This window comes from Lissotriton vulgaris, chromosome 7 (assembly GCF_964263255.1).
Source record: "Lissotriton vulgaris chromosome 7, aLisVul1.2, whole genome shotgun sequence".
Taxonomy (NCBI): domain Eukaryota; kingdom Metazoa; phylum Chordata; class Amphibia; order Caudata; family Salamandridae; genus Lissotriton; species Lissotriton vulgaris.
In genome coordinates this window covers 1,357,964,911-1,357,982,884 of record NC_141695.1, presented here as the reverse complement: position 1 = coordinate 1,357,982,884, position 17,974 = coordinate 1,357,964,911, and the positions used below count along the sequence as shown (strand labels likewise).

Genomic DNA, 17,974 nt, shown 5'->3' with positions numbered 1-17,974 from the left:
CCATTCATCTAGGCTTCCAATAAATTCCTTCTCTGATCTATTAAGATTATGGCCCTCCAGGTCTCTGGTACGATTAAATGGGAGGATATCCATTTCAGGGGACTTAAGGTTCTGGATTGTAATAATATAATGAATAAGCCCTGCAATAGTCTAGCCCAAAAAAGTGTCAAGAATGCATTGGATCCCCCACCACTCTGCCTACTGACTTACAGAGGAATATGCTCTTTATAGTCACAGTCTCTTGCTCCTACTATGGACTCGGCTGGAGGGAGTAAAGAGGCTGATATCCACTCAGATCATTTCCCTCATTGATGAGTTGAAAGGAATACCAGAATTAACCTGCTTCAAAAGTGCCTTAAAACAGCCTATTCCAGATACTGAAAGCTAAATTAAGAGGAAACAGGTTGACGGAGGTCAGTTTGTAAAAGCAGTAGCAATTCAGTCTACGGAAACTGTAGTACAGGCATTATAGATGAACCACATCTGGAATGAAATATGCCTCTCCCAGCCTCAGAATGCCACTTGTTGAGGATTGAGTTTGAGCATCTAATTTGTTTTTGTCCCTTAGTTATTTGTACGCAGTTGCATTTCTTAAACGATTTTATGAGGTTACAAAAATTAAATTGTGCTTACTTTGACCAATGCTATTTTACTTCCATGCCAAAGAGAAGTGTCAGCTGACCATTGTAGTTGTCTATCGATAGAGTATTCTGAACAGAACATGTTCAATAACTCAGTTTTTATCTTTTTCTTTTGTTCCTTCTTGATCGCACCCTCTGCTGCAATTTGGATTCATCTGCAATGGAAATTGGGTAATGTAGAAGAAAATTATGATCATTATTTGCTGTGTGGTGCTGGGTGTAGTAGTAGCATCCTCAATTGGGGGGACATTCGGATTGTAAATGTAAAGAAATCTAACATTAATAACTTCAAAAAGCAAAACAATGTACATGCAGTGAACATAAAAAGCAGAAGTTCCAACTACCTATTGTTAACTCTCGAAATGATCAGTAAAAACCAGTGTTTATGGCCAGTCCTGTGAGGGCACGGAAGTGACTCCTCAGGAGGTCTTCCTGTGACATAACAAGACCTCCTCTGATATCACAAGACTTCTTGTCATATCACAGGAAATGAAAGTCAAACCTTAATACTTGAAGGCTAATATAAATGGATTGATGGAACCATAGAAAAGGATAATTGAGAGCAGACAGGCAGAAGACCCTGCCAGATGCATGTCCATGTGGCGGCCATCTTGGAATGAAATATAGTCACTGCAGTGTACAGAAAAAAACTATAGATGTAAAAGGTATCTAACACATTCAATTGGGGAAATATAGAGTGAAAAAACTTAACCAAACTGCAATTGTAGATTCTTATCAATGAATTTTAAGTGTAGTGAAATTAAATAATCCAAGTTACTATTAATTAGGTAACAACAAATAGTCAACATTAGAAAGTAAATCTATGCAATAATAATTACCTACCTTTTTTCATGAAAAATTAAGAAAGGGTGTTTCCTTTATTTACTTTTTGTAATGCTAATTATTCTGTTAGTGAATTATGAATATAAAAACATATTCTCTGAGTGAATATATGATAAATAAATAGGTTCTCATTTTAGACTAACTTTGAAATTATTGCCATTGTAACAGTTAAAATGTTGAACAATAGGCCATATGCAGGATTTGCTGGCAAGGTTAACTTCTGTTTGGTTCCTTTAGATGAGCTTAGCTAATTAAGTGTATATCTGGCCAATGATTTATTAACAATATACTTATTTATAGAGTGGTAAATAGCATTAACCCCAATTTCAAGATGGACGCCATGTATATGTGAAGCTGATGGTGGGCTGTTAAAAGATTTAGATTTGCCTTTCTGGTCTGTTTTTCTGTTTCTATGGATGTGACTATGCAAGTCCCATCGGGTGGCCATCTTGAATTCGGGCAGAAGATGCATCTAAAAAGGAGCAGGACCAAAGATTCCACCTAACCCCAAGTCATTGTGTTAAAATGTGCCTTTCATGGCTAAATCATCTATGCACCTGTAGGCCTTTTCTTTTAAAAGTGAAAGCAGGTCCATAGTTAACATAATGCATCATAGAGAACGATTAATTACCATAAGAGTGCCATGGTTAACACTTAAGGTTTGGGGTTAGTTGAGATCCAGCCAAGAATGGGATAATGACTATGACATCATGGTGTAATTGTTTTTTGTACCGGTATTTATTCTGTTATAAGTGTAATATTTGAACATTTGCTTCAGAATTTGCATGTACGTTATGATTTTTAGTAATAGTTGAGAAATGTCAAAGCGTTTAGATTTGTGTGTTTTACTACTTGAGCAAAAGGGGATATTTTTACTTTTTTTCAAGTCTGTCCTAAATAATTTATTTTCAAAATATGTGTGATACTAGTGAATTCTGCCTGGACCAAAGATGGCTGCTCCTTTGGCCGGGAGCTGTATGTGAGTTGCACCATGAGGCTGTTCTCCGGTGCTTTTACAGAACTGTGCAAGGCTTCATCTCACAACCTGTCACCCACAGCAGCCATTGGTCTCTCTTTATTCTCCTGTTAGTGTCTAGAGACTCCTGGCTGTTCTGAGGAGTTGGGAAAACTGATGAGGTCAGTGTTATGGCAAGTTTGTTGGGGAACTCCTGCCAGTGGGGCCCTGCTACTGCACCAGGCGTTCTCTGTGAGCTACGCACCATAATTAGACATTAGAACACTCAAACACTAGTAATCTTGTAATATCATATTGTTAAGTTTCATTTTAAGCAATACGCATGCCAAGAGGAAATAAAACGAAGGCATATTTCTACATATCCATACATATAAATATACATATATTTATATGCACATATGTATATATATTTATATGTATATATTCTTAACTGATGAAACTATACACCATTTATTAAGTGGCATATAGCTTCATGTTTGGAAGTTTAAGTTTAGGTTTCAATTATAAGAACCCTTGGGGTGAACTCATCTTGTGAAGCATGATGGAAATTGTATCTGTCTTTTTTTCATGTGCATGTAGCCCTACTCCTTTTTCTTAGTCCCACTGACCTTAAACCTTAAATGAAAAACATTCAGGCATATGTAGTCTAACATGTCTTCAACTCGCAGTTGAGGCCCCTCGGATGTGTTTCTCGGATGTCCTTGATCACTTTTGGACCTTGTAGTATTGAGCTGCTTACAGTGCCATTGTGCCTGGGGCACAGAGCGCAGAGGACAGTGAGATTGCATATCCTTGAAAGCAGAGGGTCACATCTGTCCTTTATCTGGGAACCTAAGACAGCCCCATCTTGAGGCCAGCTTGTGCCACACCAGACACTGCAAACCAAAGATGAGGCGTCCTTAGTCTAGCACAATGTTCTCATCTTGTGGATTTTCAAGAAATTTGTCTATGTTATAATATATATGTAGGGAGTACCGTTGCTGAACTCCTTACTAAGTTTTGTGCGTCCTTTACAAAGTCTTGTGTGTCCTTTCTTGACCTTTTACTAAAGTATTCTGTGTCTTCCCTGATCACTCAACTCTTGTGCGTCCTTTCCTGGACCCTTACTGAAGTCTTCTGCGTCTACAGGACACTTGAGCTGTGTGTGCTTCCCTGGATCTCTAAGTCAGCTATGTGCATCTTTTCTAGATCCATTACAAGACTCTATAAAGTAGTCCTACAGATTCTTGCTTAACATTATTTAAACCCATTTTCCTTTGGGGTTCATTCTGGAAAGTACCATTTGCTCTTGCTACCCCATCAACCTTCCCATGAAATTGAGCACATTGCTAAAATGTGAAAGATATTGAGGGTATCATCCCAGACAAAGTTTTTTGGTTTACATTTCTTGAGTGTCCTTGGTGTTGTTAAAGGCACTCCAGTGTTTGCTCTATCCAAACATGTAAGCCAGGATTGTGTTAACACCTGAAAACGTTTTTTTTAATTACCTTCAAATATAAAAGCTATTGTGTGGGTTGACGGTGGAGGCATGTGCGGAAGTTGGGTTTCTCTGCTTCATTGAACAGGTCTACTGGTACAAATGCAAAAAGGTTGTTTTATTGGACCGAATAGACCAGCGATAAAAAGCAATACCAACCTTTTGCAAGCCCCTTTCCTCGAGAGGCAGAAGAATACAAAGCGGGCATCTTCAGGTGAAATCCCACCGGGTTGGGTGGAATATCTATGCTAGGATCTGGCCCCAGTTTCAAATCCTCATTCAGCTTTGCACCTTATCATGCCCCATTGAAAAAATGTAATGTGTAATGTTGTGTTTTCAGACTGTAGTTTAAATTCATGCATGGTTTTATGTGACACTATGTTTAATTTGATATATGATCATGTTCATGTACAGGGCTCCATTGACCACAAGAGTGTGGTCTGCGCTTTCAAACATTGCAAATTAATAAACAAAATGCTTATTCTCAGGTGGTGATGGATGTTTGTCTGTCTGTCTGTGAAGTCATGTGGCTGCAGGTTTGTGAGGTGTGTCTTGAAGTGTAGGGCTGAGAAACGGGATTGGGTCTGCACCGGATCAATCTGAGTGCCCAGAGAAATTTTAAGACGTGCTTTTTAACAGCAGTGACATTTGCTGCTGCAGCTGGGCTCAATTCTCACATATGTGGTCTATTATAGGGGGATCCTCTCCATGGAAAGACATTTTCTGTAAATGAGGTTGAGTAAAGTTAGGAAAATGTTGAACTTTAGATAGATGCCTGGTGTAAAGGGCTGATCCTTTGTAACTTCCTAGACAGAAAGGCAGCTCTTACTTACTGAAAGGTTTCTGACTTAGGAAAGAACTGAATACTACCTCTAGAATGGGGAGACCAACCTATTGATTAAAGCATGATGTACTGAGTACCCTGTTTCAATTTCTTGAAAAATAAAACCTTCCCTGCCAGCTATACTAAAATTGATCCACGGAGGGCATTTTGAGGTATGACACCTCTGAAGCTCACAAAAATCTAAATTGTAAAATACAGAAAGCTCTCATATTCTTTTGTCAGATTGAATTGACCTCCTATTTCCATGCTTCTTCTGGAAGGTTTGCCAAGATCTCATTTCCATAATCAACTATGCAAATTACCATGGTTATTACCATGAAAAATGTGTGGACAGAATATATTCGCTCCCATTACAGGGAACACTGTGTTTTTATTTAAATAATGATATAGAATGTAAATGTGATCCAGATTTGAAGTGCTGTTTTTATATCTCCACTGACATAAAATAGACTCTGTCCTACACCCCTTGCAGATCTTCAATCCTGCAAGATCAATAAATGTGTTTAAGGGATGTTACCGTACAATCTCAAGACAGTTTCAGCTATGATGAACTAACTAACTCTGGAAAAGAGGTGCAAAACTAGTTTTAACTGACTTAGTCATACAGACTCCACAATTGCTCATCTTTCAATCTGCAGAAGACAGCCGAGCTTTTCTTTAATTGTCTGAGGTCCACACCACAGAATGAGCCACTGAACGTTTGTGGGAGAAATTAGAAGCACAGTATCATGGGTATACATACGGCACAATTCCACTTCTACTGCAACACTAGACCTGAGGGTAATGAGAATCCCAGGATTATATTCAGGGCTGACAGGAAATTTCTCACCATCAACAATTACCAAACAGTGGAGAAGGCTGCCACATAGGCATGCTCTCTGTAGCCAAGTGATTGAGTATAGAACAAACTCAGAAAAGTAAATGAGGGAACCACACATATAAATGATTCAAGACTTCATAGTCACTCTTTTCAGGAGTACTCATCCTTTCTGGAATTATGATAAGACATGAAGGAAAGGTATTAATAGAGGAGTCCAACTAGATATTCCTTTGCCTAATGTTCAGGTATATATGTGTATATCAACAATTAAACTTTCACAAAGGAAACCTGACACTGCAAGGGGGCACAGCAAGGAGCTGAGCATCCCACTAAGGGGTCGTTAACTACGTCGGACGTAAAGGCTCTGAACAGCATTCGATTAGTTGGAATCCGATTCAGAAGCCTTGTTTATGACCGACTCAGAAACATTTCCGACCGACCATCATGATGGTCAGAATAAAAATGAACTCCAGACTGTTGTACCCAATTTCATCAGGGATCTGCTTCTCCCAAATCACTACAGCGGGCTAGCAGATTTCACTCCATATGATATTACACAATCAAACTTCTTATCCCTACTCATGCATACAAGAAATGGAAAAAACATCAAACTGACAAAATCAAATTGAGCAGGCCAACACCCATCCGTAATCATAGGGGTAGCCATTTTTGAATGGGCGTGTTGGTAATTCAGCGCAATGGAAGCTTGATGGGAAAGAAAGTTTTCCTTATTGTGTGAATAGAAAATACATTGTTTTTAACGTTCCCCTCCCTGAAAAATCTGTAATAAGCACAAAATGTTACTCCTGGCATGCTTTGACTTTAAAAAAAAACTAAATAATCTGCTGAATGATTAAAAGAAAATTGTCAGTTTGTAAAAAAAGAAAATGGGCTTCATCACAACTTTCAAATGTGATTTATATTTTGAACTCCATTCTTATCAGTTTCAGGATAACCACCACAATTAAAGCGGTGTCTAGCGAGGGCCAATGTATTCTTCTTTATAAGTAACTTTCTGCAGCCAACCCAGAACATCACCAACTAACCAAATGTGTATTTTGGAACAAGCATTCGTAAACATATTCCTGGTCTGCTTCATTCACTAAGAAATATAGAATTGGTGGGTTCAGTGATATGGACCATTAGAGCTAACTGAGGTCACACCCTCTCCTTGATACACTGCCTACCTCATAGCATTTCAATTTAAAATAGGGTCTCCAACACATCATACATTTTAGTTGCCCAGAGCTACCTGGAATCAGTTAGCAATTAGTTGTATTTGTCTGTTAATATCATTCAATTGCCTCCACAGTCACACACCAAACACCTTCGAGATAAACAGCTTTGGGTTGTACACTGACTGGTAAAAGTAGGTTGTACTACATTGTATAGAGGTTGATAACATCAACCTACAAAAAACTTCATCCATTACAAATCATCAAGGTAAGGATATAATTACTATTCTTGACTTCACCTCTACCTAAATTCACCTTGCGATGTAGTAGGGAGGTTCCTGCAATGAAAACGAAAGTTCAGACATGCAATATTTTACATGCCCTATAGTGGTAATACGATGGAAAATTGTAATTTTGTTTATCTCAGTCCTGGTTCTCAGATGATATCCTGGCTATTCCCCCTTTGCTGTTTCTTTCTCTCTCTCCAGCCCGGTTCTTGTCTAAAGACTCTTGCTTATATTCCCAATTCTCTTTGTTTCTCATCCCTTTCTCGCTCTCCTTTGATTTATCCATAGCTCTCCTTTCAGTTTCCTGTTCTGTTTCTGCCCTTTCTTGCTGTGAATCCCAGTATTTTTTTTTCACAACCCTGTCCCATTCACAGCAGGTTTTAATCCTAAATGCCTTCCTTTTTGAGTATTTTATGGTGATTTGCTGGAAGCTGTCTGGACGTAGGTGCACTCGAGAGCTTGTGGGGACCAGAGCTTGTGTTCATAACACTCCTTGATTAGAGCAAGAGAGAAAGAGAGAGAGAGAGAGAGAGAGAGAGAGAGAAGCTCAGGGAAACAGTGGCAAAGGGAGAGAGCATGAATGGAAAAGGATCTGCAAGAGTGAGATAAAGAGGGAGTGGAAGGTAGGAGGAGTAAGGGGCATAAGGTAAATCAAGACTGGGCAGGGTTAGTATTTGGCAATGCTGGCATTACACAATACTGGCACCAGGCTCCTGAGAAAATCTTATAGCCCCTGCAATTAATATTTGTTTTAAACATAAGAACTGATGCACACTAAATATCATTATCCCCATTGGGCATGAAACCAAAATGTATTTTGTAAGTGACTTCTTGGTGCTCAATAAGACTATGCAAATAACTCTAAAACAAATCCTTGCTGCAATTCAGGTGTGAAGAGTAGGGGTGGGAGAATAGTCTGCTCTGCTGGCAGAGTTTGCGGAATGATGCCCACTCTGCGTTCCACTTGGAACATGGAGCTCGGGCAAAACTCTGTCAACCACCGTGTGGCAGAATATTTTCTTGCATGCGGCTTGCCAACATTAAGTTGGCAAGTGAAAATTTGCATCGCCAAAGTCATTTCTGGTCGCAAGAACACCCCCTGGCAAGATTTCTCAACATGGGCAGTCATGGCATGTTGCGACCATTTGTGTTGAGAAAGCTGCCGCTCAAGTAGAAAGTCTACTCAAGCGGCAGAAAGAAGCAGCGCCCTCTGGAGTGCTGCGTGTTGCCGTTCACACTGACTTTACAGTGCGGAACAAGCTCCCAGAACTAAAAATCAGTGCAAGCAGCGTGACATGCCGCATTCCACCCTGTCACTGAACACCATGGAATCTCATGCAGTGTTTATGTTACCTAGCAGAATTCCAAAGAGTGAATCTCTGCCAGTTCCGCCCATCCCTAGTGAAGAGCTGAAAGTATAGCAATACAAATCATATGGGTCTGGAATCTGACCAGGAGGTCACTGCAGAGCTATCTTTAACACAAAGCATACAGGTACGGCTGGTTAGAGGTTGCACACTTCCGGGTTTACTGTACACTAATCACACAGATTAGGGAGTTCCCGATAGAGTATACAGGAGCAGTACAGACTTTACATGATGACAAGTCATACTGATACTGGTGGTGACGAGGAAGGTCATTGTCGAGCTTGCATTAGCAGATCATATAGGCCTATAGGGCGAGGGGGACCTCCCTGCCCTATACAACAAAGAGTAAAATACTACCAGAATGTCATGTTTTAAATATTGTCACACAAATATTGTACTCAGAATACGGACTATCAAAATGTTGTGAAGCTAAGAATATACATGTAAGTTTAGATTTGCTGTACCAAACTTCCCATATAAGTACACTGATAATATGTATATCTTCAAGGTACATAAATGTAGAGTTATTAATATAAAACAATACTTAACTGTTTTATGTGCCTACAGGATATTTTGGTTGTCGCTATTCTGGCTATGATATTTTTGTAGCACAATATTTTTGTTCTCAATATTCTGGCATACAACCCCCACAGCACAACAATTCATAAAATAACAGGGTGATGCAGTAGACTGCTCTGGCTTCAGCGAAAGCTCCTGTAGGCAAGTGCGTTTTGGAGGAAGCCACCTCTCTGCATGGCGTGCAATGACAGACGTTGCACAGGCAGAGGGTGAAAAAGAGGTAGGTCCGTCCCTGCCGAGTTTAAAGTAGCACAAATCATACAGGCACAATGCCTGAGACACAACCCAACCTACAGCAACACATTCTGTATGGACACAGGTAGAGAGGAAGCAGGATGTAAAATGTACACTAGCATAAGGCGAATGTGAATGGTCCAGGCTCTGAAGAGGTTACACAGAACAGTAGTAGGGTGGGATACCAGTAATCCACACTGGCCGCAAAAGTGACATGTCTGGCCGCAAACTGCTGGTCCCAATACTCAGGACAATTAGCCACCCGGCATATGCTATACAGGTGGATGGATAAACAGTTGCACCTTACCCTTCAAAGCTTGATGTGCCACAAAGTGGGGGTAGTTACCAATGAGAGCTAGGTAGCCCTTTGCCCTCCAGCGCTGCAGGAAGGTTTACAGACACATAGGTGAAAGGGGGCACCTTAGCCCACAGAGCTTACAGTAGGACAGACCATGAAGGCATAGGGGAAGATGGTGATCGTTTAGAGGAACAATCCTACAGGTACCAGGCACAGGGCTTTATGCAGAGGCCATACAAGCACAGTGTAATGTTTACAGTAATATACATTGAACAGGAACTTGGAATGGGGAGATTTATCTGGGAGCTATTGGTTGCAATACCACAAGAATTCCTGGCACCGGGTGATAAAAGGGAAACCTTGACGTCAAGAGCAAACCGTAATATAGGTAGAGACAAGTGGGCCCTGTAGAGCTTATACTAGAACTAGTCCTACAGGCACAGGGAGTGAGAGGGAGATCCCTCCCCAGTAGAGACTAGAGTAACACAAATCACACAGGCGCAGGAGGCTGGAGGGAAGCTCTCTCCCCGCAGAGCTTCAGGAACCAAAACTCGTACAGGCAAAGGGAGTGAGGGGGAGCTCCCTGACCTGCAGAGACTACACTGACACAAATCATATAGGCACAGGGGGCTGGAGGGGGCTCCCTGACCCGCAGAGGTTAGGGAACCGCAAGTCATACAGGCAAAGGGAATGAGAGAGAGAGCTCCCTGCCTTGCAGATATCACATTAACACAAATATTACTGGCAAGTGAGTGAGAGGGAGCAGCCTCCCCCATAGAGACTAAAGTAACACATATTATGTAGGCACAGGGGGCTGGAGGGGGCTCCCTGTCCTACAGAACTTTAAGAACCACAAGTCATACAGGCACAGGAAGTGAGAGGGAACTCCCTGTCCTGCAGATATTACATTGCCACACATCATACAGACACAGGAAGTGAGAGGGAACTCCCTGACTTGCAGAGATTACATTACCACACATCATACAGACACAGGAAGTGAGAGGGAACTCCCTTAACCGGTGAACTTACTGTACCACACATCATACAGACACAGGAAGTGAGAGGGAACTCCCTGACTTGCAGAGATTACATTGCCACACATCATACAGACACAGGAAGTGAGAGGGAACTCCCTGACTTGCAGAGATTACATTGCCACACATCATGCAGACACAGGAGGTGAGAGGGAACTCCCTGGCCTGCTGAACTTACTGTGCCACACATCATACAGACATGGGAAGTGAGAGGGAACTCCCTGACCTGCTGAACTTACTGTACCACACATCATACACAGGAAGTGAGATGGAATCCCTGACCTGATGAACTTACAGTACCACATATCGTACGGGCACAGGAAGTGAGAGGGAACTCCCTGATCTGCTGAGCTTACAGTACCATACATCATACGGGCACAGGAAGTGAGAGGGAACTCCCTGACCTGCTGAACTTACTATACCACACACCATACGGGTACAGGAAGTGAGAGGGAACTCCCTGATCTGCTGAGTTTACAGTACCACACATCATACAGGCACATGAAGTGAGAGGGAACTCCCTGGCCTGCTGAACTTACTGTACCACACATCATACAGGAAGTGAGAGGGAACTCCCTGATCTGCTGAGCTTACAGTACCACACATCATACTGGCACAGGAAGTGAAAGGGAACTCCCTGACCTGCTGAACTTACCGTAGCACACATCATACAGGCACAGGAAGTGAGAGGGAACTCCCTGACCTGCTGACCTTACCGTACCACACATCAAACAGGCACAGGAAGTGAGAGGGAACTCCCTGACCTGCTGAGCTTACAGTAGCACACATCATACAGGCACAGGAAGTGTGAGGGAACTCCCTGACCTGCTGAACTTACAGTACCACACATCAAACAGGCACAGGAAGTGAGAGGGAACTCCCTGACCTGCTGAACTTACCGTACCACACATCATACAGGCACAGGAAGTGAGAGGGAACTCCCTGACCTGCTGAGCTTACAGTAACACACATCATACAGACACAGGAATGAGAGGGAACTCCCTGACCTGCTGAGCTTACAGTAACACACATCATACAGGCACAGGGATTGGGAGGAAGCTTCCTGCCCTGTTGAAACTATAGTAACAAATCAATACTTGCTAACGAGTGAGAGGGAGCACCCTCCTGCGTAGAGACTTCAGTAACACACATCATACAGGTGCAGGGGGTTGGAGGGACATCCCTGCCCTGCAGAGCTTAGAGTGTCACAAATCATACAGGCGCAGGGAGTGAGAGGGAACTCCAGTTCCAGTAGAAACAACAGCAACACATAAAGGTATAGTGGTTCGATGGGAGCTGTAGGCCCTGTACAGCTTACAGCACCACACATCATCCAATCACAAAGAGCGAGAAGTATCTTCCTGTCCTGTAGAGACATTAGCACAAATCATACAGGCACAGCAAGTTAGGGCGAGTTTCTTGTCCTGCAGGGTCTACAGAATCAAATATCTTACAGTAACAGCCAGTGTGAGTTATCTGCCCTGCCCCGCCCTGCACAGCTCACAGTAACACAAATCGCACAGGGTCAGAAGGTTGGAGGGACCGTCCTGACCTGTAGTGGTTGAAAATGAATAATCAAAGTTGTGCCGCACATGGCATGAAAAGGAGCACAGGCCATACAGGGGTCAGGGGTACCTCACTATATAATTTCCATGAACAAGAGTAATACAATCTGCTACCCACTGTATTTTGTACCTGCTTTAAAAAAAAGTGCAAATACATATATAAATGCTTGAGCTGGGAGTGCGAGGGACCTCCCTGCTCTGCAGAGTTTTAACAAACGATTTTTTAACACAGCCCCCTCTGCCCTTTCAGGACTGGGCTAGAAATATGGGTAGGAAAGCCACAGGTAGGCTGAGGACCAGAGAGCTGATTACAGTGATGGATGGACAGAAGGATTATCAGATGTCCAGCTTGGCAAGCAGCCTCGAGGGACGTGCACAATTTACTTGTATACATTTACTCACAAATCCTCCTAGACATGGTTGAACTCACTCACTGCACTCACTGCGATATAGGACTTTATGGACACATTTCCCAGAGCAGCTTTTAGCTCCCAGTCCACCATTGCCCACTTTAATATAATTAAACATGCTTATCTCTAGAGACAATTTAAGTAATCCAATGATCTACCTTCTAAAGAAGGCAGGATATTTCATGGTGGGTGAGTGAATTACTAGTTCTGTTCAACTGCGCCTCTAGATTTAACAGATGCTACAGAAGACTGTGCAGTTTCCATGGAAGATGTATGCAATCTATGTGATGCTACCTTTTCAGTCTATTTTTCAGGGCCAGTTCCTGAATAGGTCTGATCTACACCATCACCCCATAATTGAGCAACTCAGTAGCACTTCTGTCCGTGTAATGATGCTGGGCTTCTCTTTGTTGGGCATCTTGGGATGTCATCACCCATCACCCATCTGAGGCTCGAGGTGGCGGTGCCTCCTGACATCAGTTCTTGCTCAATTGTACGAACTACACATGTGTGATGCCCACAACACTAGCCAACAAAGACTGAACTTCAAGTGTACTTTAAGGGGTCAAGCTCCTGTCCTCACTACCGAAGTGCTGATGTGTCATTTCCTGCATTCCAAGGTCTTCCTGATCACCCCATTGCAACTATCATAGACTCAAGAGTCTTTGCCCTTGCTATAAGACCTAATCTTAATCAATATTTGACCAAAAGAGAGTGCATTTGCTGCTTCATACTGCCCATTGAGGTGGTAAAGACATGCCACAAATGAGTGAAAGCCTGATGGGGCTGAAATATCAGGCACTGACCTTCTGTGAAGCGAGGTACCTTGCTCGAGGTAAAGCAGAAGAAAAGAAGGCTAGTTGGGGCAATAAAGTGTTTAGAGTTGCTCAATTTGAATTTACTGATGGAGTGCCCCAATGAAGGCAGAGTAGGGATAGGGGCAAGGCACTTAGCGACCCTTCACAGCATATTAACAAGTATGTGTTGATCTTGCCACAAAAGTCCACGGCCATGTTGCTATTTTGTGTTTTCTGGCCGCGTGTGTAAATTCCCAGGAAATAGGTTAATCTAAGAGCTTCGGAAGAAGAAAGTGGGGTTTAGTGCTCACGAGAATGGGTATGTCTCATTTCTCAATTACGAGAACCATATTCCTGGTCCTCCAACCAGGACACTGTAAAACTGCTTTAGGCCTGACAATAAAAATAGTAAGTACTATGCTGTGACATCGCTTACTACCTCCTCTGATATCCTAGACAGTTCCAAGTCATGCTAGCCTGTACCTTGACGTCACTTCCTCGCCTCACTTTCACTTCCTCAATTTTCTTCCATTCCTAGTGGTCTAGGCAGTTGCAAGTGATCACTGTTGCTTCTTCCATTTGTTTGGCCCAAAGGCACCTAAACCTGTATTGAACCATCAGTGCCTGGCTCTGCTTCTGGCAAAGGCATCACCAAACAAGGTAGGCCTGTGCCATGATAATAAATACTACCTCTCACTGTAGCTGTGCGACTTGTAGTCTGGAATAGTGATATCAGATCCTGACTCTCCTTCTGGCTTTATCATTTATCAGTTGTGCAGAACCTTGCCATGACCACTTCCTGTCATCCCTTGAGTACTGCCTTTCCCAAGCCATGTGGCATATACTATGATATCACTTCCCGTTTCTCCCACCAATCAAGGTAAAGAACTGAATTAGAGATACAAGAAGCTTAATGTCCTTTTCGTATATTTCTTGCTTTGCGTCTTTAAATCTACGCCGCAATGCTATATGACGAGAAATGTGCACATTTTCAATTGTCATATCCATGTCAAATTTCCGTGGGCAATATCTATATTTATCCAACTTTGCATGGGTAGAAATTGCTTTTCATGCAGTTTTTCTCTTAGTCGTTGATGCTTCTCTTTCATTCGTGCCTTTTGTTTTTTTTCCCTTTTAGTTTGTGAAACTTGTCCTAGTGTTCTCAATTATGTAAACTACTAATTACTAAAGCGTCACTTTAAAACAAAAACACAGGAAAGCTATAAGGACGATAAGTGTTTCCCATTATCGCAAACATTTTCACTTGTGTGAATGGGTACATTTCTACGCCGGTCTTTGTCTGTGTATGTGTGTGTGACTTTGCTTTTGAGTGTGAGTCTGTGATACTCAGACTGATCACCGAGGGTCATCTGTCCACAGGCTTATGTTTCGGGTTTCTGACTGTTGAGCTCGGTGTGAGATTTGTATTCGGATGTGTCTGACATGCTTAAGTGAGGTTTGCATTCGAGTGTTTGGGTCTGTGTCTGTGTGCAGGGTCGGCTTTAGCACTGTGTGACAATAGTTGTTGGTGCGCCTCCTCCTCGACAGTTTCTCTCTCTCGGCACTGTGACAGTGCCCTCATGCCTCCATAGCCCCATCTCTTACTTATTTTATTTATTTTATAGCACTATTCATCTCGAATGGGGGTCAGAGCGCTTTACATCTCATACATATTATAGACATACAATCAATCACAAACGTGTGTAAATCAATTAACGTGAATCGTGGTGTTGCACTCACACAAACAACTAGCCCACGAAAATATAAAAGCAACGCCAATTGCCGTCACCGATTGCGCCCCCCCCCCCTCTTTTTTCAAGGTCGACCGCTCTAGCCGATAGGCTACATCCTCTCCCTAAGAGATGGCACTGGTCACATCGCCCAAAAGCTGCAGGTCTGTGTGTGTGGAAACATTTGTGATGGCTGCAGGTAGTCATGTTTGTATCGGCTGAGTGCTGCTGTGTGTGGACGTGTGGGTTAAAGACATGCCAGACTGGATAACTGAGATCATGGAAACTATATGAGGGCAAGCTAAGTACAAGATTTTTCGTACCACAATTAATTGCCAACTAAGGAAATTGCGGTTAATTGTTGGACTTGGCAGCTTGTGGTGTGTGTGTTAGAGAGAGAGAGAGAGAGATTCCTTACTTACAGCTTCAATGTACATTTGTCAAAAATGGAACCAAGATAACCTGAAAGAAGGGAAACTGGAAACATTTAAAAGTAGAGCTGCAAATGCCAGTAAAATCGGAATGTTTCAGTGTGAAAAGACTGGAGACTGGAATGAATCAACCCAACTGTGACACTGTCTTTTGAACGTAGTAAAGTGCACATAACTGAATAACTACATGAATCAAGCTGACAAGGTTTCTAATGATTTGTTTGGAATGTGTGCATCAATATATTTGCATGACAAGGTATCTTTGTGAACTTCTGTGTCTGTGGCAATATATATATGTCCTTTTCCGTTTTTATCCATCTGTCCATTAGTAAAGTGTTATCGTCGCTAAAGAGCTTCTGGCCTCCTAGGCTGTCTTCCTAAGATTAGCCTGGTTGGCATACAGAGAGTGGCCGAAGAGATGTATGATGGGCTTGTGGTTTATGCCACCAAGAAGTTGCCATGCCAGTTGATCAATGATTAAGTTGTGCCAGTGGTTGAAGGTACCGGGCACAGACCAAAGGTCTGCGCTTCTTTATGTCCTGAGGACATTGACACACTGTCACAGCTCAACCAATATCCCACTTCACTCACAGCCTTCCTCCAGTTTACATTGCTGCTTTCTGGAGCACTGCGGCTTTCATGAAAGTTGGGAAGGCACTGCCTCTGAGGAGGGCTCTCTCTCCAGAAAGAAGGTATCTCCTGCCAGTCTAAAGAAAAGGGTTAACATTCTGTCCGTGGGACCTCAGATTGGCCCGATAACAGAACAGAGTAAATCAAAATGGCAGCCATCTTCTTATCTAGCCATATCAAGCGCTCCTGGGTCCTCTAGTTGCACAGGAAGCATGCATCCCACTACAGCTGGTGCCCCTTTCCCCACATCATCTAACACTGGCCTTTGAAGAAGGGACACATCTCTCTCCCTTTAGAACCATGGTTAGAACAAATATTTTGCAGAATTCAGCCATCTTTTCTTCAGTTCAAGCAGATAGTTTTACCCCTGAACATGCAGCTCATCAGTTTTGGCCACTGATACTGCAATATGGAGCTTTCTCCTTCTAGGTTATGCATTGGTTTGCATGTGATTGTGTGTTTGTTTGCATGATGACTGTGTGCCTGTCTGTGTGCATGAATGTATGCATGTGCATGTGTGTCAGTAGCTGTGTGTGTATGTATATATCATTAAGGGTATATTTTCATCTGAGTGCATGCACTCTTCTAAAATGGCTCTTGTATGGTTTAGTTGGTGTACCCCATTGTCCACGTTTGATTTATCTTTTAGGCTTTCCCCACTGTGATCCATCGATTGACAGCCCCTCATTAAACTTGCTGCTGTGCGCCGTTAATCTGTGGAACTACTGATGTTGCTGGCATGCATTGTGAGTAATCGTATGTTCTGCCCAACCTAACACCCTCCCATGGGGCAATCTAGGGGCAGAGTGAGAAAGCAACCTCCTGACCTCCGCTACCGACCCGGCACCACACTTTTCAGTCCTAACTAATCTGTTTGTTAGTGACATCATCATTATGGTCTAATAATGTTGCTGTCATGGAGCCCTGCCCACTTCAAAATGAATAACTAATGGTATCCACTTAAAATGTGACCAGTCGGCCTACCAAAATTATTGTATGTTTTTATGTTGACGTCGATTCTGAATGCTTTTGTGTGTCAAAAATGGACCAGTTCATGTTGGTGGTTAAGGTTCCGATTTTAATAACTCACTTAACTGAAAGTGTTAATGCAAAGTGTGTCAAAAGATTGAAAATGCTTGCATGTTTAAAACAAAAAATGGTTTGAAATGTCAGTGTATTTCTTCTGCCTTTTGTGCTTCTCAACTGAAAAAAACACAGAATGAAGCATTATGTGGGTAAAAATATGTGTCTCATTTTCTTTGTACCGTTGCCTTGAGATCTTGTTCTGCAACAAAGTGTGTGTGTATGTGTCTGGGTGTTCAAAGCCTTCTGTCCTTAAGGCTCAAGTCAGTAGACCAGCCAACTAGCCCTGGATGTCACTTCTGGGTTCAAGAGATGCAGATTCAGTTCTTCTCACCCAGGAAATAGGGCAGCAGTTCAGCAAAGCAAGTCAGCAATCCAGCAAGGCAATAGTCCAGCAGGGCAGCAGGCGAGCAGAGTGGCAGTCCTTCAGCAGCACAGCAGAGATTCTTCTTGAAGCATATCCACAGGTCCAAAAGTGTTCTGAATGGTTGGTGTCTGAGGTCCAGTATTCATACTCAGTTGTGCCTTTGATGTGGGAGAGAAGCTTCCTGAGGTTTCTCTTTGAAGTCCACAGGCATCTTGCCTTCCCTGACCTGGCTCCAAATGAGCTACAGGGGGTATGTAACCCTTTGTGTGGAGGCAGGACACAGCCTATTCAGGTGTCAGTGGGGCTGTGTCCAGCTCCTCCCTCCAATCCTGCCAGCGATGGCTCATCCATGCACACCCAAGCTCTGTGTTGTGTGTAGCAGTCTA

At 42.7% G+C, this 17,974-nt stretch overlaps 1 protein-coding gene across 1 annotated transcript in view; it reads left to right on the top strand.

Moving 5' to 3' along the window:
- LOC147703692 (syntaxin-1B-like) overlaps positions 1-17,368 on the top strand; it is a 371,779-nt gene extending 354,411 nt beyond the window's left edge. The window contains exon 10 of the mRNA XM_086932047.1: positions 822-17,368. Coding sequence (XP_086788173.1) covers positions 822-902 — 81 coding nt within the window. The 3' untranslated portion in view covers positions 903-17,368. The remainder of the gene's footprint in view (positions 1-821) is intronic.
- The last annotated feature ends 606 nt before the right edge of the window (positions 17,369-17,974 follow it).